The sequence below is a fragment of the Dasypus novemcinctus genome, chromosome 4 (genome assembly GCF_030445035.2).
Source record: "Dasypus novemcinctus isolate mDasNov1 chromosome 4, mDasNov1.1.hap2, whole genome shotgun sequence".
NCBI classification, from domain to species: domain Eukaryota; kingdom Metazoa; phylum Chordata; class Mammalia; order Cingulata; family Dasypodidae; genus Dasypus; species Dasypus novemcinctus.
In genome coordinates, this window is record NC_080676.1 from 168051640 (window position 1) to 168079456 (window position 27817).

General features: G+C 54.6%; 1 protein-coding gene across 1 annotated transcript; it reads right to left on the bottom strand.

Annotated features, from left to right (window-relative positions):
- SPATC1L (spermatogenesis and centriole associated 1 like) lies at positions 1–26691 on the bottom strand. Its single transcript, XM_058296514.2, has 4 exons — positions 26450–26691; positions 17601–17948; positions 1148–1299; positions 1–586 (listed from the first exon to the last, which is right to left on the bottom strand). The coding sequence occupies exons 1-4, from the start codon at positions 26658–26660 to the stop codon at positions 260–262; spliced, it is 1038 nt and encodes a 345-aa protein (XP_058152497.1). The 5' UTR covers positions 26661–26691; the 3' UTR covers positions 1–259.
- Between the last annotated feature and the right edge of the window lie 1126 nt (positions 26692–27817).

The window sequence follows — 27817 nt, forward strand, 5'->3', positions numbered from 1 at the left end:
CGTGAGCGGCGGCACCAGCAGCCGGCCCGGCGGGCGCCTCAGGGCGGCCGCCCTCCAGGCCCTGCGTCCGTGCACCCCGTGCGCCCCTCCCCGCACGGAGCCGAGCTCCCTGGGGCTGCGGCCTGGCCAGCGGCCGGTGTGGTGGTCCTGAGCGGGCGCGGGCCCACCCCCTCTCGGGGGAGACGCGCAGGAGGCACCGCCGGCCCCCGGGTTTGGCACAAACACGTTTATTGACAGGCGGCGGTGGCGGGGGGCCACCTCACCAGGCGAAGAGCGGCTTGCCGTCCTCCTTGGAGAGCTCGCACAGGCAATTGAGCAGCAGCAGCGAGTCGCCCAGGAACTTGGGGGGCACGACGTCGATGACGAGCTTGCGCAGCGCGGCCGGGCTGCTGTGCAGCGGGTGGGCGCGCAGGTCGGGCCGCTGCTTGAGAATGCCGTAGGTGTTGATGAGGAACTCGCTGAAGACCGGGTGCACGTCGCGGCTGTAGCCCAGCTTCTCCAGGCGCGCCGTCAGCGTCAGGTAGCGGTGCGTCAGCTCCCGCAGCTTCTTGTCGTCCACCGAGCCGTCCAGGGATTTGATGGAGGTCTGGGGCGCAAGGGCGGCGCTCAGTGGGCGCCTGCGGCAGGTGGGGCCTCCCGGGGCCACGAGGCTCGGGACCCTTGCCCACCCCACGAGGCTCGGGACCCCCGCCCCCGGCCCCACCCGTGGCCCTGCCCACCCTCTGCCCACCCCCTGCCACCCCAGCAGTGCCCGAGGAGGGCATGGGCAGGGCGGCTGGCCGGCAGGAGGGAGGCTGCCCGATGTGGCCACCAAGGCCGGAGTTCCAGCGGGCAGGGCCAGGGGTGCCTGAAGGTCGGCCCTGGCAGCCTTGGCATCAACTTGCCAGCAGGAGTCAGAAGCGCTGGGTGGACCCGAGAGCCCCCCCAGAAGCCCCCAGGGCAAGGAACCGAAACAGGCCAAGTTGCCCATCACAGCTCCGCTCCCACCTGCCGTCCCTGCAGCCATGCGGGAGCCACAGAGGCCTGGGCAGGGAGAACGGGGGGTGGCGGGGGGCCCTGGGGGCGGCGGGGGCCCCGGGGCTAGGGGGCCGTGGAGGCCTGGGGAGCAGGAACGGGTGTGGGGGCCCCGGGGCAGGGTCCAGCCCACCTGCTTGATCTTCTCGGGAATGTTGGACACGGTGAAGCCGTACAGCCGCGTCACGCCCGGGAAGACGTAGGCCAGGATGCGCCGGTCCAGCTGGAAGGCGATCTCCCCCACGATGCGCCCGTCCTTCTCGGCGCCGGCGAAGCTCTGGATCTCTGCGGCGGGCAGGCCGGGGCATCAGGGGCCGCCCACCGCCCTCCCGCCAGACGCTCCGGCCCTACGCTCAAGGAGGAGGAACTCACGCAGACCGCGGACGCTGACGGCCCCTCAGCCGGGTCGGGCGTGGGGAGAGGCCCGGAGCCTGCGGCGCTCCACGCAGGCCCGCCCCGCACCCCTCCACTGCTGCTCCCCAAGGACCCCCCTTGTGCAGAGAGCGCTCTCAAGGAGCCACCTTCCTGGGGCTCAGGTAAGACGCAAGGTGCCCTCGTTCACCTGGGACCTGGTCCGGCACAGCCCCTCTCCCCATCCTCTGCCTCAAATGACCAGCTGGCCCCTTGTCCCTTCCGGTCAGCAGAACAAAACGCTTGTAACCAAATACTGGACTAGCTCTGTCCTTCCTCCAGGCCCAAACCTTTGAGGTCACACCCAGGACACAGGCTGCTTCCACACAAAACGCTCAGGCCGCCGCGGGTCACGCCCGCCCCTCGTCCCACCACCCCCACGCGTCTCTGCGTCTCGAGAGAGGACCCCACTCAGCCTAACCTGAGAGGCTCGGGGACCCGACAGCGTCTCCTGCCCCTTTGCGGTCGCCCCCTCCCCTGACGACGACCCTCTCCTTACCAAACCCCAACTTGTTTACTTGGTGGCGGCAAGACCCGCTCCCCCCCAGGGCCGGACGGGCAGCCCCGGGCTCCCCCCACATTGCTGTGCCCTCTCCTCTCCAGGTGCACCTCGGCTGCCCCCGCCCACGTGACGGTAAACACAACCCTGGACTTTTAAATGGAAGGTGGCCGAAGGAGCCCGTGCCCTCCCCTCCTCAGAGCACTTCCTGGACAACCCCTGCGTTTCCAGATCCTTCCCTCACCCTCTGTGAAAGTTGAGTGGCCTGCTGCTGGTTTCCCACCCAGGGGGTCCTTCCGGCCTGGAGGTGTTCGCCCCGGGGGGTGGGCCTGGGCTCGGAGCCCAGCTGCGTCCACCTGCGTCCACCTGCTGGTCACAAGACACAAGACCTTGTCCTTCCCTTCGGGCGAAGGCCGTTAACAAACACAGGGCCACCCCCAGCGCCAGGCGGGCTGGGGTGCAGCAGGCGCTGCGCAGCCCTCGGACGCGAGGACAAGGCTTCTTGTGGCTGTGAGGCGCCGGCAGGTGGTTTTCTGATTGTCCCCTCGGCACTGTGACCCAGGGAGACCCCCCCACCGGCCCCCCGGCCCCCACAGGCAGTGGCCGATACCCGGTGTTGCTCATTAAACGCCTGCGGCTCGTAGCAGGGTACGGACCCGTGTGCCCGCTGGAAACAGCCCGCCAGGTGCAAGCAGGACGCACCTGTGAGAGGAGTCCACACGGAAGACAGGACGGGGTGCCGCGACCCCACTGCCAGCTGGTTGTGGCTGTACCAGTGGCGCAGCACCCTGAGGGGGAGCCCTGAGGGGGAGCACTCTGACAGGGGGGCACTGAGGGGGAGCACTGTGAGGGGAAGCAGCGATAGGGAGAACCCTGACGGGGAGCACCCTGCAGGGAAGCACCCTGGGGGGGGCACTCTGAGGGGGGAGCACTAAGGGGGAGCAGTCTGAGGGCCAGCTGTGGGGACAGACTGGGACCGCCCGCCTGCCAGGGTTGAGCTCAGCCTGCGTCGCAGAGGGCCAGGGCCCGAGCTCAAGGCCCGGCCAGGCCCAGCGGGCGTGGGGGCGGCTCTCCTGGCAGCCGGCAGGGCGCGGCCAAACCAGCGTTCCCGAAGTACGCTCTGTGGAGCCCTGTCCCGGCCAGGCCCGGGACCCACGGGCTGGGGACTCTGCCAGGAGCAGGCACCCGCTCCCCGGCTGCAGGGCCCCAGGCTGCGGCCGTACACGGGCTTTGGGAAATGCGCCGTGTGCAAGGCCCACCCCGGCATCTTCGGCCACAGAACTGGCTGCTGCTGCAGAGACAGGACACAGCCCTGCGGGGAACGAGTGACCGTCAGCCTGCAACGGGACGTTCTGGGGCAGCGTCCCGCCATCCTGGAGACCGCTGAGGTGGCCACTAGGCTGGGGTGCAGGCCACAGACTGTCTGCGTGAAGCCCGATTCTGACAGGGCGCTGGAATGGACGGCTCAGGGCACGTCCCTGGGCAGGAGCCGCCCGCGTCCCCCGGGCAGGCGGGCTCCCAAGGCCAGCGGGAGCTTCCTGAAGCTCCCCCCTTTAGGACAGGTGCCGACAGGGACCGCCACGGTGGACACGGGCTCAGGCCCAGGCGGCGCCTGTCCTTCTGCTGCCAGGCCCCTTGAGGCTGGACAGTCCAGCCTGGGGGGCCGAAGTCCCCGAGGAGGTGGGCTCTGCAGGCCCGGGGGCTGCTGAAGAAGAGGCTGTGCCGACGGCCCCCGGCAGAGGCCCCACCTGAGCCGCAGGGCCACGGGGTGGGGACCACGTGGAGACGGGGAGCCATGAGCAGCTGGTCGGGTCAGGCGTCTGGCCGGGCCTGCTTGGCCGGGGCGAGGCTCTTCCCGTGATGAACTTCACCGAGTTCCCTCTGTCCCTGCCCTGCCATGCTGAGGGCCCTGGACAGGGCCGCGGTCCCTGCGCCTTCCGGGGCGGGCGCCACGACGGGGCCGCCTCCTCTTCCCCGAGGGCCCGCCGCTCGCCGTGAGCATTTTCCAGTCTTCACACAGGCTAGCATCACGTTCACGACGACCCCGCGGGCAGCGGCCAAGGCGGCCTGCTGCGTCCCCCACGCCACCCCTGTGTCTTTCGAGTTAGAATCCACATACGGAAAAGTCCCCCTTTAAATGCACGAAGCAGTGGCTTTTAGAATATTCAGAGTCGTGCAACCTTCACCGCTCTCACATTCCAAGACGTTTTCATCGACTCCGCACAACCCCCCGCCCCGAGGCTGCCCCTCGGTACACCCCCGCCCCAGCCCTCGCAGCCGTGGAGCTACTTCCGGTCTCCGTGGTTTTGCCTCTTCGGACAGGTGGGCTTTTGTGACCGGCTTCTTTCGCTCAGCATTTTGCCTTCAGGGTTTGTCCGCGCTGTAGCGTGTGTCAGCACTTCCTCCTGTTTACGGCTGATTAACGTTCAGTTGTGTGGCTACACCACACTCCACTTACCCATTCACCAGCTGACGGACCCTGGGCTGTTTTTTGGCTATTGTGAGTAATGCTGATATTCCAGTTTGCCAGGCCGCCGAAATGCAGATACTGTGAAACGGGCCAGCTTTTAGCAATGGAAATTTGTTCACAAGTTTACAATTCTAAGGCTGAAAAAAACTGTCCAAATCAAGGGATCATCAGGCAATGCTTTCTCCTCGAAGACCGGCCGCCATCGGCCCTGGACACCTCTGTCCACGCAGGGCACAGGGCGGCGTCTGCCGGCCTCTCCCTTCCCTTCGGGGTTTTGTTGCTTCCGGCTTCTGGCTTCCGTGGCTTTCTCTCTCTCTCTCTCTCTGAAGTTCATTCTCTTATAAAGGACTCCAGGGAGAGGACTGAGACCCACCCTGAGTGAGGGGGGTCACATCTTAAGATCCTGCTCACCAAAAGGCCCTGCTCACCACGGTCCGCCCACAGGAATGGATTCTGGGGTACACACAGCTTCAAACTGTTACAGCAGCTAGGAGCGTCAGTGTACAAGCTTGTTTGTTTGTAGGAACCAGACCCAGGGATTGAGCCCAGGACCTCGTATGTAGGAAGCTGGTGCTCCAACGCTGAGCCACGCTGGCTCCCCGGTGTGCAAGCTTTTATGGAGACCTATTCTCAGTTCTCTTGGGTATATACCAAGGAACAGAATTGCTGAGTCATATGGTAACTCTTTAACTTTGGAGGATCTGCCAAACTCTTTTCCCAAGTGCTGCACCACTTCATATCCCTACCGGCAGTGGGTAAGGATTCCCATCCCCCACCTCCTCACACACTCGTTATCCTCCGTCTGTTTTTAGCATGGCCACCTTAGTGTGTGTCAGTACTATTTCACTGTGGTTTTGATTTCTGTTGGGGATTGAATCGTGTCCCCCACAAAAGGGGTGCTCAGGCCCCAGCCCTGGCCTGTGGGTGTGAGCCACCGGCAAACGGCACCCTGGAAGAGGTTACCAGGTAAGGTGCCCGCCCTGAGAGGGCAGGCCTTGACCCAAGCGGGCTGACGTCCGTATAAGCAAAGGAAATGGGCTCAGAGCCAAGCCACAGAGCAGCCCGAAGTGGGCGTCAGCAGAACCTGGAGGAGAAGAGGATGGTGTGCATCGCCATGTGAGGGAAAGCCAGGGAATCCCAAAGACCCCGCAGCCGGCGGACACCAACCCCAGAGGAAGCCAGACTCCCCGCCTCGGAAACCCTGAGCCGCAGTCCTGGTGCTAAGCTGCCCGTTGTGAGGAAACTGTTTCAGCAGCCAGGAAACCAGCACGAGTTCCATCTGCTGCTGGCTAACGATGCTCAGCACCTTGTCCTGTGCTTTGGGGCCATTTGTAGATCGTCTTTGGAAAAATTTCAATTCAAATCCTTTGCCCACTTTTAATTGGGCTATTTTCTTTGTTTTTTGGCCCCCCTTTATGTGAGGGTGCATATGTGTGTGTCTATATTCACACCTTCCAGACGGCCCACGGCCTGCGCTGGAGAGGACCAAATGAAAATCTTAACAGGTTCTCAGAGCCAAGTGAAGAACTGTCACTCATAGAATGAACCGTTTCTCTTGCAAAGAACATAGAGCTGGGCCCGCTTCTTTATCCATTCTGCCCGTCTCTGCCTTTCGATTGAAGAGTACAATACATGCACATTTAAGGAAACTCCTGATAAACTTCTGTCATCTCACTATTTTTGGTAAGTCTTCTATGGTTTTTTTTTGTCTCAATTTTCCTACATTACTGCCTTTATGTTTAGATGATGTTTTATAATAAACCATTTTGAATCATTTATTTCCTCTCATATAAAATCTTAGATGTTTTCTTCATGGTTACCATGAGCATCCTGAATCTATTCCAATTTAGTTTACAATGAAGCAAACCTAACTTCAACAGGCTACACATACTCTTTTCCTATATCCTTTCACCCCAACCCCTTTATGATGTCCGTGTCACTAATTACATTTTCACACATTGTGTGCCTAGAAGGGTTTGTGCTTGTTTTATACATTTGAGCTTTAAGTCATATGAGAATGAAAGACATTACAAATTTTAAAATTACAGTAACACCCGCGGCGACGGTACTGAAAGCCGTTTCCTTACAGCCTTGAGTTGCTGTCTGGCGTCCTCTCTTCAGCATGAGGCACTCCCTCAAGCCTTTCTTGTAAAGCAGGTCTAGTGGTAAGGAACTCCCTCAGCTTTGCTTATCAATAAATATATCGATTTCTCCATCATTTCTAAGATAGCTTTGCCAAATATATTATTCTTGAAAATTTTTTTTCTTTCAGCACTTTAAATATACCTTCCCACTGCCTTCTGGCCTCTGTGGGTTTTTTTAAGAATTTTAAAAAAATTTCTCTCCCCTTCCCCATCCCCCTTCCCAGTTGTCTGCTCTCTGTGTCCATTTGCTGTGTATTCGTCTGTGTCCACTTGTATTCTTGTCAGTGACACCCGGAATCTGTGTCTCTTTTTGTTGCATCATCTTGCTGTGTCAGCTCTCCGTATGTGCAGCATCACTCCTGGGCAGGCTGCACTTTTTTTGCACAGGGTGGCTCTCTTTACAGGGTGCACTCCTTGCACATGGGGTTCCCCTACGCAGGGGACACCCCTGCATGGCACGGCACTCCTTGCGCCCATCAGCACTGCGCGTGGGCCAGCTCACCACACAGGTCAGGAGGCCCTGAGTTTGAACCTTGGATCTCCCATGTAGTAGGCAGATGCTCCATCAGTTGAGCCAAATCCACTTCCCCCTCCATGGTTTTGAATGAGAAATAGGATGTTAGTCTTACTAAGGGTTCCTTGATGAGATGCATCCTTCAAAGATTCTGTCTTTGACCTCTTGGCATTCAACAGTTGGATTCTAATGTGTCTCTTTGGATTCATCTTGCCTTTATTGAGCTTCTTGGATTTGTATATTCATATCTTTTATCAGATCTGGAAGTTTTGAGCCATTATTTCTTCAAATATTTTGTCTTCCACTTTATCGCTCCTCCTTCTGGGACTCCTACAAGCATATTTTGGTATGCTTGATGGTGTCCAACAGGTTACTCAGGCTCCATTCTTTCTTTTTTCTTTTTCTTTTCTTTCTGCTCCTCATACTGGACAATTTCAATTGTCTTATCTTCAAGTTCACTGATCCTTTCTTCTGCTTCCTTCAACCTGCTGTTGAACCACTCTACTCAATTTTTCATTTCAGTTATTGTACTTTCCAGCTCCAAAATTTCCATTTATCTCTTCTTCATAATTTCTATATCATTATAGAAATTCTTTCTTTGTTCATATATTGATTTCCTTATTTCCTTTAGTTCTTTGTCCATGTTTTCTTTTAGTGAATTAATCTTATTTAAGAGAGCTAGTCTACGATCTTCGATTAGAAATTCCAGGGACTAAGTTTCCTCCAGAAGAGTTTCCATCAAACTCTTTTCTTCCTGTGACTGGGCCATACTTTCCTGTCTGTGCATGTTTTGTAATATTTTTTTGTTAAGAACTGGTTATTCTGAGTATTATGTTCTGAAACATGCTGCAACATGGAAGAGCCTTGAAAAAATATGTTCAGTGAAATAAGACACATAGAACAGATAAATGATGTCACTTATCAGAGATGTTTAGAAATAGCAAATTCACAGAGAGAGAAATTTATCAGAAGGTGGGGGGAGGGGAATGTACGTTTGGCAGCTATGAAGTATTTGTGAATAATTTTTAATGAAATGTTTCTCTGTGTATATGTCCTACCTGAGTGTGTGCTGCCTTGGATGCTCATGCACACCATGGCCTTGAAAGGGGGTGTTCTGGAGAGAGAGGTGGGCGAGGCGGGCACCCTGAAGAGGGAGGAGACACGAGACCTCTGCAGTCTGGCGTGGGAGCCTCCCCGTAAAGCCCTCTGACCACTTCCCACACCTACGGGGTTCAGCCCCAAGACCTCTTGATGGCCTGTGTCTCAGTGTGGCTTCACCTAAGAGCTCATCCTGTGCACGAGTTAGCTATTGCTACATAACAAAGCTCCCCAAAAGTCAGCAGCTTAAAATAATAAACATTTGTTATTTTTACAGTTTCTGTGGGTCAGGGGTTTGGTTGCAGCTTAGCTGTGTGTTTCTGGCTCAGAGTCTCTCCTGGGGCTGTCAGCCGGGTGTGATCAGGAGCTGCCACCATCTGAAAGCTAGATTGGAGTGGTGGGTCTGCTGAAACACTCTTCATTCTTCTGCAGGTATCTGAGCACCATTTGTTGAAAAGACTGACATTTCCCCCAACAAATTGTCTTGTCGCTCTTATCAAAAGCAACTTTCCATAAATGCATGGGTTGTTTTTCCTGGATTCTCAATTCTAATCCATTGATCTATATGTCTATCTTTAAGCCAGTACCATACAGTCTTGGTTACTGTGGCTTTATAGTAAGATTTAAAATCAGGAAGTGTGAGGCTTCCAATTCTGAAGACTTGGAAGACTTTGAAGACTTACCCATTGTGGGTCTCTCACATTTCCTTGTGAATTTTAGGTTCAGCTTGTAAATTTTTGCAGATTTTGATAGATAATGCACTGAATCTATGGGTCAATTTAGGGAGTATTACCATTTTAACAATATTTGGCCTCCCGATCCATGAACACAAGATATCTTTTCATTTATTTAGGTCTTTTTCATTTCACTCAACAGGGTTTCATAGTTTTCTATAAACACCCCAATCACCTTGCAAGGCTTTTGAAGGTTCCCAAGAATTAAATCTCAGAAGGAGATACCCTGCACAAAAGCATGAGGGGCACAGAGGAGCAGGGTACATACTACCCCTTCTATGTCAATGCATTTATCTCCTTAAGAATGTCTCCCCCAGAGCAAATAAGTATTACATATTCCTTAAACATTTGGTAGATTTCACCATCAAAAAATAAGTGGAAGAAATGTAATACACTTGAGATGCTCCAGAAATAATTTCTAGTTCAATCTGGGGCCTGGTAAGATCCAGCCAAAACCTATTCTTTAAAGAAAATTCAATAAAATTAATAAATCTATATCCAGATTTATCAGGGGAAAAGAGAAAGAAGACACAAATTACCACTATCAAGAATAAGAGAGGGGAGCACCACAGATCCTACCCACACTGAAAGCATAATAAGGGATTATATGTAACAATCTTGTGCCATTAAATTTGACAAATTAGATGATATGGACAAAGTCCTTAAAAGATACTAACTGCTAAAGGTTGCTCAAGAAGACATGGATCCTTTAAATATTTAACCTTCAATCAATTACAGAAATTGGATTTATAGAGGGAGAAAAACTTGCCACAAAAAAAATTTTAAGTTTATTTGTTTTCAATGGTGAAATCTACCAAATGTTTAAGGAACATGTAATACCAACCCTACACAGGCTCTTATAGATAACTGAAAAGGATGGAATACTTACAAATGCATTCTTTGAGTCTTTGGTATTACTCTGATACCAAAAAGAGAAAATTACATTACAAGAAAATTGCAGACCAATATCCCTAATAGACACTGAAAAACCTAAATGAATTTTTAACAAATTCAATCCAAAAATACAACAAAGGACGATACATCATGACTAAGTGAGGTTATTCTCAGGAATTCAAGGTTAACATTCAAAAAAAGTCAATTGATATAATTTACCATATTAAAAGATAACAAGTGAAAGCCAAATGCACATCTCAACAGATGCAGAAAAAGCATTTGACAAAATCTAACATCCACTCATATAAGTCTAAGCAAACTAGGAATTAAAGAAGACCCCTAGACCTAATGAAGGGCACTTACGAAAGGCTTAGCCAACATCATACCAAATGGGGACAGACAGAATGATTTCTCCCTAAGATCAGGAAAAGATAAGGATGTCCACTGCCACCACATCTATTCAACATTGTTCTAGATGTTCTAGCCAATGCAATAAGACAGAAAAAGAAAGAAAAGATATACGGATTAGAAATGAAAGAGAAACTCTGTCTTCTTTCACAAATAACATGATCATCTACATAGAAGATCCTAAGGAATCTACAAATAAAGCTATTAGAGCTAACTTAAAGTTTAGTAGGGTCATAGAATACAAGGTCAACATACAAAAATCAACTGTATTACAATACACTAGTGTGGTGGATTTGAGCTATATATACCAGAAAACCACGTTCTTAGTTTCAATCCATTCCTGTGTGTGAACCCACTGTAGGCAGGACCTTCGGATGAGGTCATGTCAGTTAAGGTGTGGCCCAGCTGAAAGGATGGGTCTTAATCCTATTACCAGAGGCCTTATAGAGAAGGCAAGAGAGAGAGGAGCCATGGGGAGCAGCCAGAAGCTGGACACCGACAGACCCCAGAAGAGAAAGGAGAAGATGATGCCACGTCCATTGCTACGTGTCAGAAAAGGAACCCCAAAGATTTCCAGCCAACCAGAAGACACTGGCCCCGGCAGGAAGCAAGCCTTCTAGCCTCTGAAACCACAAGCCAATAAATTCCTGTTGTTGAGCCAACCCATTGTATGATATTTGTTTTAGCAGCTAGACTACTAAAACAGTTTTTGGTACCAAGAGTGGGGTGCTACGTTCACACATAACTACAAGTGTGGAAAGAGATTTGGGTTTGGGTAATGGGTAGAGGCCATAAGAGTAGAAAGGCTCAAAAATGAGCGAGATCTTTAGAGAAAGTTTGTTTCATCTTAGAGAAAACGTAATTCACCATGAACAGAATGTCAGTAGAAGTATGGTAGGTATTTCTGGTGACACCTTAAAAAGGAAATGATGAATGCATTATTGGAAACTGGAGGGAAGGAAAATCTTTTTTTAAAGTGACAGAGAACTTGGCAAAATTGAGTTCTAATATTGGATCGAAGGCAAAACTTAAGAGTGATGAACGTGGATATGTAGCTGAGGTCGTGACTGAAAAGTTCTCAGGTCAAGAGAACAGGCCCACCCACAGGTATGGAGAGGGCAGGTCAGCCCTGAGCTCAAGGGTGCAGGCCTTGCACCCACTGTTAGAATTCTTAGCAAGGGTGCTGCCCCCAATGTTCAGAGATGGAGGGGCCTGCACCCAGCATGCGCAGCGAGCCCGCCCTTCCCAATGCTGAGGGATCGTGAGGCATTCACCCAGCGCTCAGGGAGAGCACAGCCACTGCACAGGCCCTGGAAGAGGTGGGCCTGCGCCTTCATCAGGCCCAGAGGACAAAACGTTGATCCAGCAAACGACTCACAGAATCTGAGATCTAATGGAGTTTGCCCGACTGGGTTTCAGACATGTTGGAGACCCATGACCCCTGTTTTCCTTCCAATTTCTCCTTTCTGAAATAAGAATGTTCTGGAATGTCCCACCATTGTATATAGGAAGCAGATAACTTGTTTTCTAGACTTCATAGGCCCATGAGACAGAGAAATTTTGCCCCAGAATAAATCACGCCCATAACTGATTTGACGAGACTGGCTTGGGCGTCGTTCAAAAATGGCCTATGGCTTTGGGATGTTATGATGGAGTGAATGTATTTTGCATATGAGAAGGACATATCTTTTTGGGATCCAGACGGTAGACTGTAACGGCTGGGAGTTATATACCTAAGAAAAATGTGTTCAAAATAGTTTTGTTTTTCTACGCTCTTCAAGTACCATGAAATGAGATGACTTAAACGATGGGAATTTATTAGCTTGCAGTTTTGAAGCTAAAAGAAAGTCCAAATTGAAGCATCATAAAGATGATTAGAATTGGAAGATCAGGGCACAGGAAAATAATGCATTTCTGTTACTTAGAATGGTGATAGCAATACCTTCTTCTTAGAAGTTGAATTTTTTAAATTTATTTATACATTTTATAAAGAATAAAGTTATTGAAGGAAAAAAAAAAAAAAAAAAAAAAAAAAAAAAAAAAAAGATGATGCCTTCTCCCTGAAGAATGTAGTGTTCTAGGGCTGATTGCCGGTGAGCCTTGGTTCTGTCACATGGTGTATTAGCCAAAGGGGTGCTGATGCAAAGTACCAAAAATCTGTTAGGTTTTATGTAGGGTATTTATTTGGGGTAGGAGTTTACAGGTACCAGACCCTAAAGCATAAGTTACTTCCCTCACCAAAGTCTGTTGCCACATGTAGAAGCAAGACGGCTGCCAGTCTCCATGAGGGTTCAGGCTTCCTCTTCCGGCTTCATGGTCCCGGCTTCTTCTAATATCAGCTGTAGGCTGGAATAAGTCTTGTTTCTCTCCTGGGGCTCAGCTGCACGTCTCTCCACAAGGCCGGTCTCTCTTACCAGGGCCTCTGCTGTGTCTCATGGAGGTTTCTCTCTTTCATGTACCTGCTTCTCTGTGTGTTTACTTCCTGGGGCTCCAATGTCAAAACTCTCTTCTCTTCCATGTAGTTTTCTTTGAGTTTCACCCATCCTACTGGCATGGCCCAATCAAAGCCCTAATCAGTACACAGACCAGTTTACAAACATAATCCAGTATCTACTTTTGGAATTCACAAACAATGCCAAACTGCTACACTTGCCAAGGCATGTGGCTGCATCCCCCAGTCTTTCCTTCCTTCCTGGGCCCTGTCAATGCCCAGCCTCTTACTTCCTGTGGCTCTCGCTCTTGCTTGCTCACTCTTTCGCTCTCTCTGGCTCTCTCACATGCACTCTCTCTCTGCTCTCCCTTGCTCACTCTATCACTTTCTCTCACTCTCTTTCTTGCTCTCTCTCTTGCTCTCGCTTTCTCTCACTTTTGCTCACTCTCACTCTCTCTCTTGCTCTCTCTCTCTCACTCTCCTTTCTGAATTAATTCCATTTTTAAAGGACTCCAGTCACAGGGTTAAGATTCATCTGACTGGGATGGCCACACACCTGAACTGAAGTCACCTCATCCAAAGGTTCCACTTACAACCGTTCTTACACACAGGAGTGGATTAGATTGAAAAACATGCTTCTCTGGGGCACACTCAGCTTCAAACCACCACACTCCACCCTCTGGGCCCCCGAAAGACATGTTCTTTCCATATGCAAAATACATTCATTTCATCACAATATCCCAAAAGCCTTAAGTCTCAGAAACAAAGTCTCACTAAAACCAGTTACAGATGTGGCCTGTCCTGGGGCTCAGTGCCCTCTGTGGACCCGTGAAACCTAGAGAACAAGTTATCTGCTTCCAATACAAAATGTAGGGACAGGCGTAGGATAAACATTCCGATAAGAAGAAATTAGGAGGGAAACAGGGGTCACGGGTCCCAAACAATTTTATACCCTTCAGGGCAAAACCCATTAGATTTCAGGGTCTGAGAGTCCCCTGTGGAAGGACGTCTCCTCCCACCCAGGGGAGAAGCAGCGGCACCCAGTCCAAGCACTTCCTCTGTACCAGGCTCTCCCAGTCCTGGAGAAGGCCCCACCCTCCCGGGAAGGTGGCCACGCCTCCCAGCCCTGGTGAAGGCTCCACCCTCCAGGACAGGTGGCCACGCCTCCCAGCCCTGGTGAAGGCTCCACCCTCCAGGACAGGTGGCCACACCTCCCCAGCCCTGGTGAAGGCTCCACCCTCCAGGACAGGTGGCCACGCCTCCCCAGCCCTGGTGAAGGCCCCGCCCTCCAGGACAGGTGGCCACGCCTCCCAGCCCTGGAGAAGGCCCCGCCCTTCCGGGAAGGTGGCCACGCCTCCCAGCCCTGGTGAAGGCCCCGCCCTCCCGGGAAGGTGGCCACACCTCCCCAGCCCTGGTGAAGGCCCCGCCCTCCCGGGAAGGTGGCCGCGCCTCCCCAGCCCTGGTGAAGGCCCCGCCCTCCCGGGAAGGTGGCCACGCCTCCCCAGCCCTGGTGAAGGCTCCGCCCTCCCGGGAAGGTGGCCACACCTCCCAGCCCTGGTGAAGGCCCCGCCCTCCTGGAAGGTGGTCACACCTCCCAGCCCTGGTGAAGGCTCCGCCCTCCTGGGAAGGTGGCCACGCCTCCCCAGCCCTGGTGAAGGCTCCGCCCTCCCGGGAAGGTGGCCACGCCTCCCAGCCCTGGTGAAGGCCCCGCCCTCCTGGGAAGGTGGCCACGCCTCCCCAGCCCTGGTGAAGGCTCCGCCCTCCTGGGAAGGTGGCCACGCCTCCCCAGCCCTGGTGAAGGCTCCGCCCTCCCGGGAAGGTGGCCAGGCTCTCCCTGTGCCCAGGGCAGACTCCAGTCTCCCGAGCACCGGCTGCAGCGCTCTTCCTGGACAGCGGGGTGGAAGCCCACCCTCTCCACGCTGTCAGGGCAGGCTCCTCTCCCCGCCCACACTCTTAGCCTGAGAAGATGTTCTCAGTCCAGGCTCACATTCTGGGCTCTGCCCTTGAGGCCATTTTTCCCTCTGTCTGTCCTTCCTCTGTCCCTTTTAGTCCAGGCTGGCAGTGGTTCCATTTGCACAAATAATGCAAAACCTTGTCTGCCTCGCCTGGAGGGACCCCAGCCATCAGACCCAGCGCCTTCCACAGGCCCTTCCTGCGCAACTGCCCTTCCAGCCCCACTTCCCCTGAAAGAGCGCCTGCTTCCATGCTCAGGTAAATCCTCGCAGGCGCTCTGTTCTCTGAAGACTCACTTTCCAGAAACTCAGAATCTTCCAGACCACCCGTTTCTGGTTTCTTTGTGCCCAGGCGTTCAGTTCTCAGCTCACCCCTTTCCCCTCAGGTTTCACTATTAGCTGCTAGGAGAAGCCAGGCTGTGCTTCCACATTGGGCTCGGAAATCTCCTCCACTAACAGCCACGCTCATCGCTCTCAAGTCCTGCCTCCAGGCAGCATCAGACTCAATTCCACCAAGTTCTCTGTCACTGTAAAACCAGGCTCTCCTTTCCTCTAGTTTCCAATAACACATTCACCGTTTCCATCTAAGACCTCATCAGAAGGCCCTTCAGCATCCACATTTCTACCAGCAGCCTCTTCAAAGCAAGCCAGGACTCTTCCATCAAGCAGCTCCGAGTTTTTCCAGCCTCTACCCAGTTCCGAAGCTATTTCCACAATTCTGATATTTGCAAAGCAGCACCCCACTCTCCTGGTACCAAAATCTACTTTAATTTCCCAGACTGCTGAAGAAAATACCATGAAATGGGGCCACTTAAACACTGGGAATTTATTAGGTAATGGTTTTGAGGCAAAAGAAAGTCCAAACCAAGGTGTCATCTGGGTGATGCTTTCTCCCTGCAGACTCTGGCACCCTGGGCTGCTGCCAGCGTCCTTGTCCTTGATTCATCACACAGTGTATTAGCCAAAGAGGTGCTGATGCAAAATACCAGACTGGTTGGTTTTATAAAAGGTATTTATTTGGGGTAGGAGCTTATGGATACCAGCCCATAAAGCATAAGTTACTTCCCTCTCCAAAGTCTATTTGGAGCAAGATGGCTGCTGACGTCTGTGAGGGTTCAGGCTTCCTGGGTTCCTGCGTTCCTGGGACTTGCTTTTCTCTGGGTTCAAGGTTCCTTTCTTCCTGGGGCTGGCTTCTCTTTCCTCTGTGAGCTTAATTCCCGGGTCTTCAGCGTCAAGCTCTAACATCAGAAATCCCCGCATCAAAAGCTCCAACTCTGTCCTTTGCCATGCCTGCCCTCCTCATAGCTCAGTCATGCCCAGGTACAGAACAGATTACAAACATAATCCAGTATTTCTTTTTGGAATTCATCAATTATATCAAACTGCTACACACAGCAAGACACATGGTAGCCTCTCTGGCCTCTGCCTTCTCTTCCGCGTTCCCTTGATGTCCAGCTTTTTACTTCCTGTGGCTTTTTCTCTCTTTCTGCCTGAATTTCGTTCCATTTATAAAGGACTCCAGTCACAGGGTTAAGATTCATCTGCCTGGGCTGGACACACCTGAACTGAAGCAATCACTGGGGAAATGCACATTTAAAGCACGATGTCAGACCCCCCCCCCCTTAGAACGGCTGAAATTAGGAAGATGGAGCATTCCAAGTGTCGCAGGGATGAGAGGACCCAGGCCTTTCCTAACTGCGGGTTCTCTCCTAATATTAAAGCAGAAAATGAAGCTGCCCTTTTCAAACGCTGACCTGGTGCGGCTGAGCCGCCCGCTCCGCGCTGGAGGGAGCCGGAAGCCGGGCTCTCCCGGGCACTGACCAGAGCCGGTCTGTCGGACGCGGCTCCGCTCCCCTGGGGCGCCCGTGTGGAGCAGGTAAGGGGTGGACATGGCCTGTGGCCATGGCCCCCACTAAGACGCCCTCCAGGGCAGGGGAGGGGGGTGCGGTCAGGCGCTTCCTGTCCCCCCGGGGCGCCCACCTGGCGCTCGGAGGTCCCTGCTGTCCCCGGCCGCGGTCCCTGCTGTCCCGGGCACTCCGCGCAGCGCCCGCCCCCCGAGGCCCCACCCAGCCACCCCAGCTCCGCCGGCAGGCCACACACCCAGCCCTCCCCGGGGCCACCAAGCACTTCCAAGGAGACGGGCCACCTCAGATGGACCCCAAAGAACCCCGGATTGCGGGGCCGTGGCAGGAACGAGCCTGTCTGATCCCAGCCCTGCGGGAGCCCGCGTCTTAGAAGCCCAGGAGAGACCAAGGCTCCAGGTGCGCAGCAGGTGCGTGGGTTCCGCCCAGCCTGTCTCCCTGGGAACCTGGGACGGTGACAGGCCTGGGAAGAGGGGCACGGGCCGCCCGTGGACCCCGTGGCCGGCGCCCACACACGTCCCGCGCAGGGAACGGGAAGGGGACGCTGGCGACCCCCGCGGTCCCCAGGAACCCGCGCGCTGGTGCCGCAGGCGCGAAGTCACCGCCCTGGCAGCAGTGCCTGGGGGCAGCGTCCTCCTCCCAGGACGCCCGCTTCCACGGCGCGGGGGGCACGGCGGGGCAGGCGGGGCAGGCGGGGCAGGCGGGCCCCGGGGCAGAGCTTGGCCGCCTTCCAAGCCCCCGTCCCGGGAGGCAGAGCGGGATGTTCCTGGACACTCGTCGCCCTCTGTCCACTAACGGCGGGACGACGCGGCGGGTCCGCCGAGCTTCCCAGCCCGGTGAAGGGCCGTCCCGCACCCGGGGCCCGCGCCCGCTGCCCTCCCTCAGCGCGAGCCGCAGGTGGGGGCGCAGGCCCGCGGTATCCTCCCCGCGCACTACCAGCCCCGCGCGCCCTCCCCGCACCGCCTGCCCTTCCCCATGCCCCGCACCGTGCGCCCTCCCGCGTACTGCCAGCCCCGCGCACCCTTCCCGCACCGCGCGCCCTCTCTGCGCCCTCCGCGCGCCCTGCCCGCCCCGCGCGCCCTGCCCGCCCCGCGCGCCCTCCCCGCACCCTTCCCCGTGCCCCTCACATCCTCCTGCGCCCGCCCCGCGCGCCTGCCCGCGCCCCGTACCGTTGATGTAGTAGCTCCTCCGCGCCTTGTCGGCCCCCGGCAGGCTGCTCTCCGAGAAGCACACCTTCTTGGGCCGGACCATCTCCCTGGGCTCCAGCAGCGGCTTGTCGGCCAGGGGGTCGTGCAGGTGGCCGAGCAGCGGGGACAGCTTCCTGTCCAGGCTGCGGCCGGCGCACAGCTCCGGGGTCGCGAGGAAGGCCTTGAAGGGCACCTGGGCGGGGGTCGCGCAGCCCGGGGAGGCGTCGTCGTCGCTGGAGAGGTGGGCGTGCGAGCAGAGCAGGTCCTCCAGGGACGCCTGCCGCTGCGCCGGGGCGTCGGGGACGCCGGTGAACCTGCCGTACTCGGGCACTGGGGCAGAGGGGACAAGGGGCGGTCAGGCAGGGCAGAGGGAGGGGGGTACCCTGTTGGCGTCTCCCACCTGGGCCTGGACCGCTTCCTCCTCGGGGGAGTCAAAGAGAAGGTCACAGATGTGGTGAGGCGGCCGCGGCCCCGCTGACCACACCCCGCTGGCCATGCCCTGCTGGCTGGGGCCCTCTGACCACGGGCCCCTCTGACCACACCCCACTGACCACTGGCCCTGCTGGCTGGGGCCCTCTGACCACGGGCCCCACTGACCACTGGCTCTGCTGGCTGGGGCCCTCTGACCACGGGCCCCTCTGACCACACCCCACTGACCACGGGCCCCACTGACCACTGGCCCTGCTGGCTGGGGCCCTGCTGACCACGGGCCGGCTGACCACACCCCACTGACCACGGGCCCTGCTGGCTGGGGCCCTGCTGACCACGGGCCCCTCTGACCACACCCCACTGACCACACCCCGCTGACCACACCCCGCTGGCCATGCCCTGCTGGCTGGGGCCCTCTGACCACGGGCCCCTCTGACCACACCCCGCTGACCATGGGCCCCGCTGACCACACCCCACTGACCACACCCCACTGACCACACCCCGCTGACCACGCCCTGCTTTCTGCACCCTCCTGTCACAGGCAGCTTGCCCCTGCCAGGCACCCTGTGCCTCCTTTCCTAATACAGTGCAGCCATGCGCTTTTGAATTTTACATAAATGGCATCCGACGCATGCTACTCTGCAACAAGCCTTTTTGCCACAGCATTTTGTTTTTGAGATTTACCCATGTTGAGCCATTTGATAGCTTCCTGGTTCATTTAAGCATTTCTTGGGGTAGACACACACAGACACTGATTTCTCCCTCGTCCTGCTGATGGACATGTGCCTGCTGGCAGAGGCTGCGGTCGGCACCCCGGGTGTACCTCACACCTGGGGCTGGCAGGTGCACGGGCACCTTCCATTCCTCACAGATGGGCCGCGGCAGCCCCACCCACCAGCAGCACCAGTCCCCCTGCGGGTGTCATGTTGCGTTTCGCTGTGTTGACGGCAACTTCCCTCGCCCTGGAGAGGCTGGCTTCCTGTGTGTCACTGGCCTCGGCTTCCTCTCTGTGAATATCCTGCCTCTTCTTCGCCCTTTTATGGGGTTGTTCTCTTAATTATCTGTAGCAGTTCCTTACGCATTCACAGCCCTAATTCCTTCTTGATTAAGTTAAATTATACAGGTCTTCTCCCAGTTGGGGCTGGCTTGTATTTTAACCTTTTTATGGTGGCTTGTCAGCAGGGGTTTTAAATGTTAACATAAATTTACCTGTTCATTTATAGTTTATGAATCTTTTCCTACACCCATAATATGAATTTGTTCTCCTCACAGTAAAGCAAATACGTATTTGAGAAATAAATTATTTTTAAGAGCTGTATCCAAAACTTGTGTTTTTAAAAGCACCTATTCAGGAACCAGCTAATCTGCCCCAGCAGTGTGTTTTCCAAGCAAAGAAAAGTCACCTCTCTGTGCCCAGCCTCCTGGCCGCCCTAACTGCCAGAGCCCGCCCCCGTGGGGGACTCGGGCAGTCTTGGGCCACTGCCCAGGCCATCACAGCCTCCCACTCCCCACCCCCGGAGCAGAGTGGTCAGGCCCAAGGCCACGGCCTCCACCCCTGAGCCGGGCTCCTGACACCAGCTTTGCGCCAGCTGCACCAAGCATTGTGCAAGAATTCACCAAGCAGAGGGCATCAAAACGTCCTCAGATGAGTCCAAGTAGGTGTTTTTTAGGCCACTTTATAATAAAACTGTAAATAAGTAATGAGTTAGGAAATTCTAACCACTTAGCATTAAAAGCATTTTCCTAAATAATTCCCAAATCGGAAACGGACTTTGGCCCAGTGGTTAGGGCGTCCGTCTACCATATGGGAGGTCCGCAGTTCAAACCCCGGGCCTCCTTGACCCGTGTGGAGCTGGCCATGCGCAGTGCTGATGCGCACAAGGAGTGTCGTGCCACGCAAGGGTGTCCCCCGCGTGGGGGAGCCCCACACGCAAGGAGTGCGCCCGTGAGGAAAGCCGCCCAGCGTGAAAAGAAAGAGCAGCCTGCCCAGGAATGGCGCCGCCCACACTTCCCGTGCTGCTGACGACAACAGAAGCGGACAAAGAAACAAGACGCAGCAAATAGACACCAAGAACAGACAACCAGGGGAGGGGGGGAAATTAAATAAATAAATAAATCTTTAAAAAAATAATAATAATAATTCCCAAATCGAAAAAGAAAAATAGAGACAATGATTAAGAAATAATGAATATCAGAACACTAAATATTGACATCAGCACATTCATAACTAAATTTAAGGTGAAATTAATGTTAAATGCTTTATTTTTAAAAACCAAAAAATTAAACATTTAAATCAAGACTTTTTTTAAAAAGCAAGAGTTAGAAAATAAGGAAAAAGTAACAGCACGAACAAATTAATTAGCTAAGAGGTCTGTGGAGAGTCCAATAAGATAGACAAAACTGTGGAAAACTACTTCTAAAAAAGAAAATCAATGAATAAAATTAGAGATGAGAAAAGTGAAAAAAAAAAACAAATAGAAGTTGGGTTTGATTTCCATTCTATATAAAGAGATCATACAACTCAACAATAAAAGAGTAAGCAATCCAATTTAAAAATGGGCAAAGGATTTTAAACAGACATTTCTCCAAAGAAGAAATACAAATGGCCAAAAAGCACATGAAAAAATGTTCCATATCACTAGCTATTAGGGAAATGCAAATTAAAATAACAATGAGATATCATCTAACACCACATAGAATGACCATATTAAAAAAACAGACAACAATTAGTGCTGGAGAGGATGTGGAGAAATAGGAACACCCCTTCACTGCTGGTGGGAGTGTAGAATGGAGCAGCCTCTGTGGAAGACAGTTTGGCAGTTCCTCAGGAAGCGAAGTATGGAATTGCCATATGATCCAGCAATTCCTCTACTAGGAATATATCCAGAAGAACTAAGAACTATGACATGAACAGGCATCTGCACACCAGTGTTCATAGCAGCGTTATTCACAATTACCAAAAGATGGAAACAACCCAGGTGTCCATCCAATGAATGGATAAACAAAATGAGGTATATGCCTATGATGGAATACTATGCTGCAATAAGAAATGAAATTGGGACATATGTGATAACATGGATGAGTCTTGAAGACGTTATACTAAGCAAAGTAAGTCAGACACAAAAGGACAAATATTGCACGGTATCAATATGAACTAAATATACAAATAATAAACACATGGAATTAAAACCTAGAGTATAGGTTATTAAGAGGTAAGAGGAGGGTTGAGAAGAACTACTGATGTTTAATGTATGTAGAAGTTTTAATTAACTTGACAGTACAAGTGTGGAGATGGATAGAGTTGATGGTAACACATTATAGTGACTAGCAAATGGTTTATAAATGGGATTGTGACTGAAAAAGGTAGTCTGGGGAGGTAAATGTCTATAGAAAGAAAGCAAAAGAATAATCTAGGGACTGAATAACACAGTGAACCCAGAGGCGGTTGAGAATTGTGGTTAAGGGTACAAATGCAAGAGAGTCCTTCTGTGGGCTAGAGCAGATGTACGTCACTATTGCAGGTGATGGGAATATGGAGAAACATGGGAAAACGACAATTAGTGTGCCCTGTAGACTGTGGTTAACAGCAATACTATAATATTCTTAAATCAGTGCCAAAGCTCTACTGTGTTGATAATGGAAGTGTATGAAAAAATTGTGCCAAATGTATGCTTTGGACCATGACTGGTGATAGCATCTGATGATACCATCTAATAATCTGTAATAAATGTTCCGCTATGGTGTGGAGGTGTATGGGAAATCTACAAATCTGTGTGATTGTTTTACAAGTTCACAACATCTGTACTAAACATATGTTTTTTAAAAACTGTGGGGTGGGGGAAAAATATAACAAATATAAGATAAGGACTATAGCTAGTAGTAATATTTTGACGATGTTCTTGCATAGTTTTGTAACAAATGTTTCCCAACAATGCAAAGTGTTGGTTGAGGGGTAATGTATGAGACCCCTGTGTGATGTTAGGTATGTTTATTTTGTAAGTTCACAATCTTTACTATATACTTATTACTTATGCACATTCATGTATGAATGATATACTTCAATAAAAAAGAAATAAAAAATAAGATATTTTTTATTACAAAAGAATATATGTGCAATTATATATTAATAATTTTTAAAATGCAATAAAAAGCAAAGGTTTTCTGGAAAAGTTATTTTTAAATGACTCAACTAAGAAATGGAAACCCTAAACAGACCAGTAAGCAGAAAAGGAAAATCTAAAAGTTGAAATATTTATCCACCGAGAGCCGCAGGCCTGGAGGGTTGGCCTTTCAAATTCCAACTACGCCATATAAACAAGGTTGGAACATTGAAATAAATTAAAAGATGTTCAATTAAGGTCATAAAATTATCATAAACTTGCTATCAAATCCCCAGAAAGAAAACCATAGTGCAGACTCACGCTGGAATAGGGTGAGGGTCCCTGGGCGAAACCCCATCCCACCCAACGCAAGAGCTGCCCAGAGCACGGCCCCAGGGCAGATCCCAGGGTGCAGTGAGAGACCTCGGCCAAAGGACGGGTCCTCCCCAAGAGGCCAGCAGAGGCCGGGAGCCCGGAGGGGGCTCTGAGGGTTCCAAATGGCAGAGGTAAAGACAACAACGAGCAGTCTCTACGCTGCTGACTCCTTTTAACAAGCAGTAACATTTGCAAAGACATGTGGAGACTTTGAAAACATAAGAGAATGAATTTTAAAACTTATTGGAATAGGGAAGCAAATATGGCTCAAGTGATAGAGCTTCCGCCTACCGAATGGGAGGACCTGGGTTCGATCCCTGGGGCCTCCTGGTGGAAAAGAAGAAAGTGTGCCCGCACGAGTGCCCACAAGATGAGCCAGTGCCCACTCGAGTGCCCGCATGGCGAGCCAGTGCCCACGTGAATGCCGCGTGGTGAGCCAGTGCCCGCGTGAGTGCCGCGTGGTGAGCCAGTGCCCATGTGAATGCTGCATGGTGAGCCAGTGCCCCACGCAAATGAGTCATGCAGCAAGATGATGACACAACAAAAGAGAGACGAAGGGGAGAGTCAAGCTGAAGCGCAGCAGAAACCAGGGACTGAGGTGGAGCAATTGACAAGGAACCTCTCTCCCCATCAGAGGTCCCCAGGATCAAATCCCAGTGAATCCTAGAGGAGAGAAAATGAGAAAAGACAACACAGACAGCAAAAACAGCAGGGCAGGAGGAGGGAAAGGGGGGGAATAAATAAATAAGTCTTTAAAAAATGTATTGGAATACAGGAGAGCTTAGCAAGGTGGCTGGATGCAGGATGAATATTTACAAATCAGCAGCTCTCCTGCAGATCAACCTTGATCCCTCTGAAAACCTAATGGAGGGAAGTGGACTTGGCCCAACGGATTGAGCATCTGCCTGCCTCGTGGGAGGTCCAGTGTTCAAACCCAGGACCTCCCTGACCCGTGTGGAGCTGGCCCACGCACAGTGCTGATGCGTGCAAGGAGTGCCTTGCCACACAGGGGTGCCACCTGTGTAGGGGAGCCCCACACGCAAGGAGTGCGCCCCGTAAGGAGAGCCACCCAGTGTGAAAAAAGTGCATGCAGCCTGCCCAAGAATGGTGCCGCACACATGGAGAGCTGACGCAGCAAGATGACACAACAAAAAGAGACACAGGTGGCAGACTTGGCCCAGTGGTTCGGGCGTCCGTCTACCACATGGGAGGTCCGCGGTTCAAACCCCGGGCCTCCTTGACCCGTGTGGAGCTGGCCCATGCACAGTGCTGATGCGTGCAAGGAGGGCCATGCCACGCAGGGGTGTCCCCCGCGTAGGGGAGCCCCACGCTCAAGGAGTGCACCCGTAAGGAGAGCCGCCCAGCGTGAAAGAAAGCGCAGCCTGCCCAGGAATGGCGCCGCACACATGGAGAGCTGACATAGCAAGATGACGCAACAAAAAGAAACACAGATTCCCATGCCACTGACAACAACAGAAGTGGACAAAGAAGATGCAACAAATGGACACAGAGAACAGACAACCGGGGTGGGGGGGGGAGAAGGGGAGATAAATAAATAAATAAATAAATCTTAAGGAAAAAAAAAGAGACACAGATTCCTGGTGCCGCTGATAAGGATAGAAGTAGACACAGAGGAACACACAGCGAATGGACAAAGAGAGCAGGCAACTGGGGGGGCTGGGGAAGGGGAGAGAAATAAATAAAAAATAAATCTTTTTAAAAAATGGAAAAGGCAAACTAATTCTGTAATTTCAGGAAATCACACAAAATGCTCAAAGAATAAACTTGTTGGTAAATGTGACTGATTTCTGTGTGAGAGAGCTGAAGAGGCTTGAAGAAACTGGGAGCCAAATAGCTGAGCGTAGCTTCACTGACTGCCTCAGCTTTTGAGTATTTGGGGGAAAAAGTGGATAAGAAGATCGTAGAAATATGTTTTTTTTTAAAAAGTAGGAAAAGAGCATCTGCCTTCTCAACCAATATTCTACTTTTAGAAAAGCATGGTTTAAGGAAATACACTGAATATTTTTAAAATTTCTATCAGTTTTTCACCTCAAGGTAACAAAGAGCTTTGATTTCAGCTGAGGGGAGAAGAGTGTGTTAGACTGTGGCACATCCAGCTCGGGACACTTAGACTTTAGCCTGAGAGCGAGGCAGGTAAGTCCTGTCCTGATGTCACAGTGGTGGGCAGAGGACAGGCCAAGCACCTAAGTTCACCAACGGCTCCACTTTCGAGACCCTGCGCCAGGCTGGCAGGGGCCCGGGGGTCAGCGGCCAAGCTCCTGCCCCGCCAGCCCCCGTGGCCCCAACTCTCGGGGGCATTGGGGCACGTCTGGACCCCTGCCCCGGCGAGGCTCACCACTCCGAGCAGAGCAATCCAGAACGCGACATGAGCCCCGGGCACGTTGCCACCTCCTGCGCACTGCCACCGCGCCACCGAGCCAGAGAAGCAGCGGTGGGGGCGCAGGGGGCGTCCGCAGAGCCCTGGGTCCTCAGATGACTGGCCTCTCCTGCCCCTGGCCGGCCGGGCCCCGGGGTGGGGTCTGGTGAGATGTGGGCTTGCTGCGGTGGCCCCTGAGCACCCCGGGCTGCGGACACGGGGTGCATCTGGCTGTATGTCCTCCCTGGGGGGCAGGGCCTCCGGGGCCTCCGGACGCAGGGGCGGCCGGCTGACCCCAAAGGGCCTGCTGCTCCTCGCACGGCCTGCTGAGGGCCGGCCACGGGGCTGCCTGGCCACGGCCCCCACGGCAAGCTGGCCCCTGCCCGGCTCGGCAGCAGGGAGGACGCTGCCTTCCCAGCCCGGGGGGTGCAGGGGCGGGGGCGGGGGCAGGGGCAGGGGTGGGGGCAGGGGCGGGGGCAGGTCCAGGCGGGCCCGCGCCGCCCTGGAGGGAGGACCACTGCAGGACGGGGCCGACTTGCGAGGCGTTAAAACCGCGCGTGGCTCTCTGGCGCCCACGTCACACCGCGTCCTTGCGGGAGCTCCAGGCTGCGGCCTGATCCATCAGAAACACCCTTGGGGGCCATAGAACAGCCGCGGCAGGCCGAGCCCGAGGAGACGGTGAGCGGAAGGGCCGCGCAGGTGCCAGACCCCGGACACGGCCAGAGGCCGCGGGCCAGGCCCGGGAACCCCAGCCGCTCGGCCTCTGGGGGTGACCAGGGACCGAGGGAGGGCCTGGCCTGGGCACGCGGCTGCCAGGCACCTCGTCTTGGCCAGGGTCTCGGGGCTCACGGGACCCCGCCCCGCGCTCCTCCGGGTACCTCCACTCCGGGGTCCCCAGCACCTGGCAACCGCAGGCCTCTCCCGCAAGCTCAGGGAGGGGCACCTCTGCAGGCCCGGCCTGGTTCCAGGGCCCAGCGGCCGCAAGGGGGGGACAGTGGACCCTGCGGTGGGCAAGCAGCCAGCCTGGCCGCGGGCCGTGCACGCTCACAGGTGCATGGCTGTGACGAGGGGGCCGGCGAGGGGCACCCCAGGAAAGGCTGAGGCGGGCGTGCGAGCAGCCGGCCCTCGGCAGCGCTTGGGGCTCCGGCCCACTGCCCACCCCCCGAGGCCACGTCCCGAACCACGCTTTCCACGCACAGAGATTCTTTCGCAGAACCTTCAAAACAGGCCAACCGCTTTGCACAAAGTGGCTCCAGCCTGCTTTGCCCGTAGAGCTGGAGGACGCGGCGGTCAATGGAGCCCCGGGCGGCCACGCGCCCACTCCACACTTCTGGAAGCCCCCGTGGCCGGCGCACCTCTGGGTGGGTGCTGGGCCCACCCCCCGGCTCCCGCCGGCCAGTGGAGGGCGGGTGAGGCCACAGGGCCTCAGGGTGGGCCCGGCGGCCTCGCTGCCCCTCGCTGCCCACTGGAGGGCGGCACCCGCAACCCGGCCCCGGTGGCTGAGGAGCTGGGGCCGGGGGGACCCTCCCCACGCGCAGCCCGGCCCTTACCTCCGCCTCCAGGGGAGCCGTCCTCGGGGTAGGCGGGGGGCCTGGGACAGAGGAGGTCGCGGGCGCCGTGGCGGCCCTCGTGGCAGCCCTCGTGGCAGCTCTCGCTGAGCAGGCGCTTCAGCATCTGGTTCTCCTTGAGGAGGCGCACCTGCTTCTTGAGGTCGGCGTTCTCGCTCATGAGCCTGCTCATTAGCTCGCCCCCCTCCGCCATGGCCACGCCGCCTGCTCGCACGCGGGCCCGCGGCCCCCGCAGGTGGAAACCCAGGCCCCGCGGACTCCCCGCCAACAGCCCGAGACCACCGCGTTCCATGGCCGCCCGCCTTCCGCAGCCTTGTGATGTCGCCGCCCTTAAAGGGACGGCGCCTCCCGCCTTCGGCTCCCTGGACGCGCCCTGATGGGCGGGGAGCGGCGCCACTGAGCACGAAGGGGAGCGGGCAGGGGGCAGGGTCGCGGTGTAGTGGGTGCTGCAGGAGGCCCATGGAGGGGCTGGGGAGCAAACCTGCTGGAGGGGAGGGCCGGCCACGCCGACGGCCAGGGCCACGAGGCAGGAGCATGCCTGGCGCAGCCCGGGAGCCGCCGCAGCAGCGCAGCTGGAGGGGAAGCAGGGCGGGGGGGCCCCAAAGCCCGCTGCCCTTCCTGCTGGCAGGGGTGCCAGTACAGGAGCCGTAGGCACCCCAAGGGCCCTGGGGCGGGGGACTGGTGCACAGATGCGAACCTGGGCGGCTTGGGAACAGCCTACGGGGGAGGCAGAGGGGCGGGGGGCACAGGCGCCAGGCAGCCCACGCAGCCTCGGTGGCCCTGGCACTTGCAGCAGGGCTGCGCTGGCCGGGCCACTGCACGGGGCCACGGGGAGGATGCGGCAGCTCCAGCCGCTGAGCGGCCGCAGGGGCTGCTGCTGAGCCGCCTGCGGGCCACACGCTGCACTGGGCAGCGTCCTGCCTCGAAGAGCCTGGCAGGACACCCCCGTGTCCACCACCAGGACCACACACGCTGAGAATCGCTGGGGCCCAGACCACTGCTGGACCTGATGGAAGACCCTTCCCGACAAGTGGACAGGGGCTCGTGGTGACTGGTCCCCAGACCGGGGCCCGCCGCACCCCTCCAGGGCCAGCCGACACCAAGACCCCGATGTCCTGCCGGCCCCCTGCCTGTCCACTCTTCAATGACCGGGGTTGGGTTGGAATCTGTGATGTTACTTACTATTAATTTGTCCAGTCTTTTGTTCCTCTTCTCGCTTCCTTCTTTTAGTTTATCTCCTTTCTTAGTTTATTAGCTATATCTCTATTTTTCAGTGGTTACTGCAGGGTTGACAACAGACATCCTTAACTTTTTGCAGTCTACCTGTTTCAGTTTCCTTGGCTGTTCTAG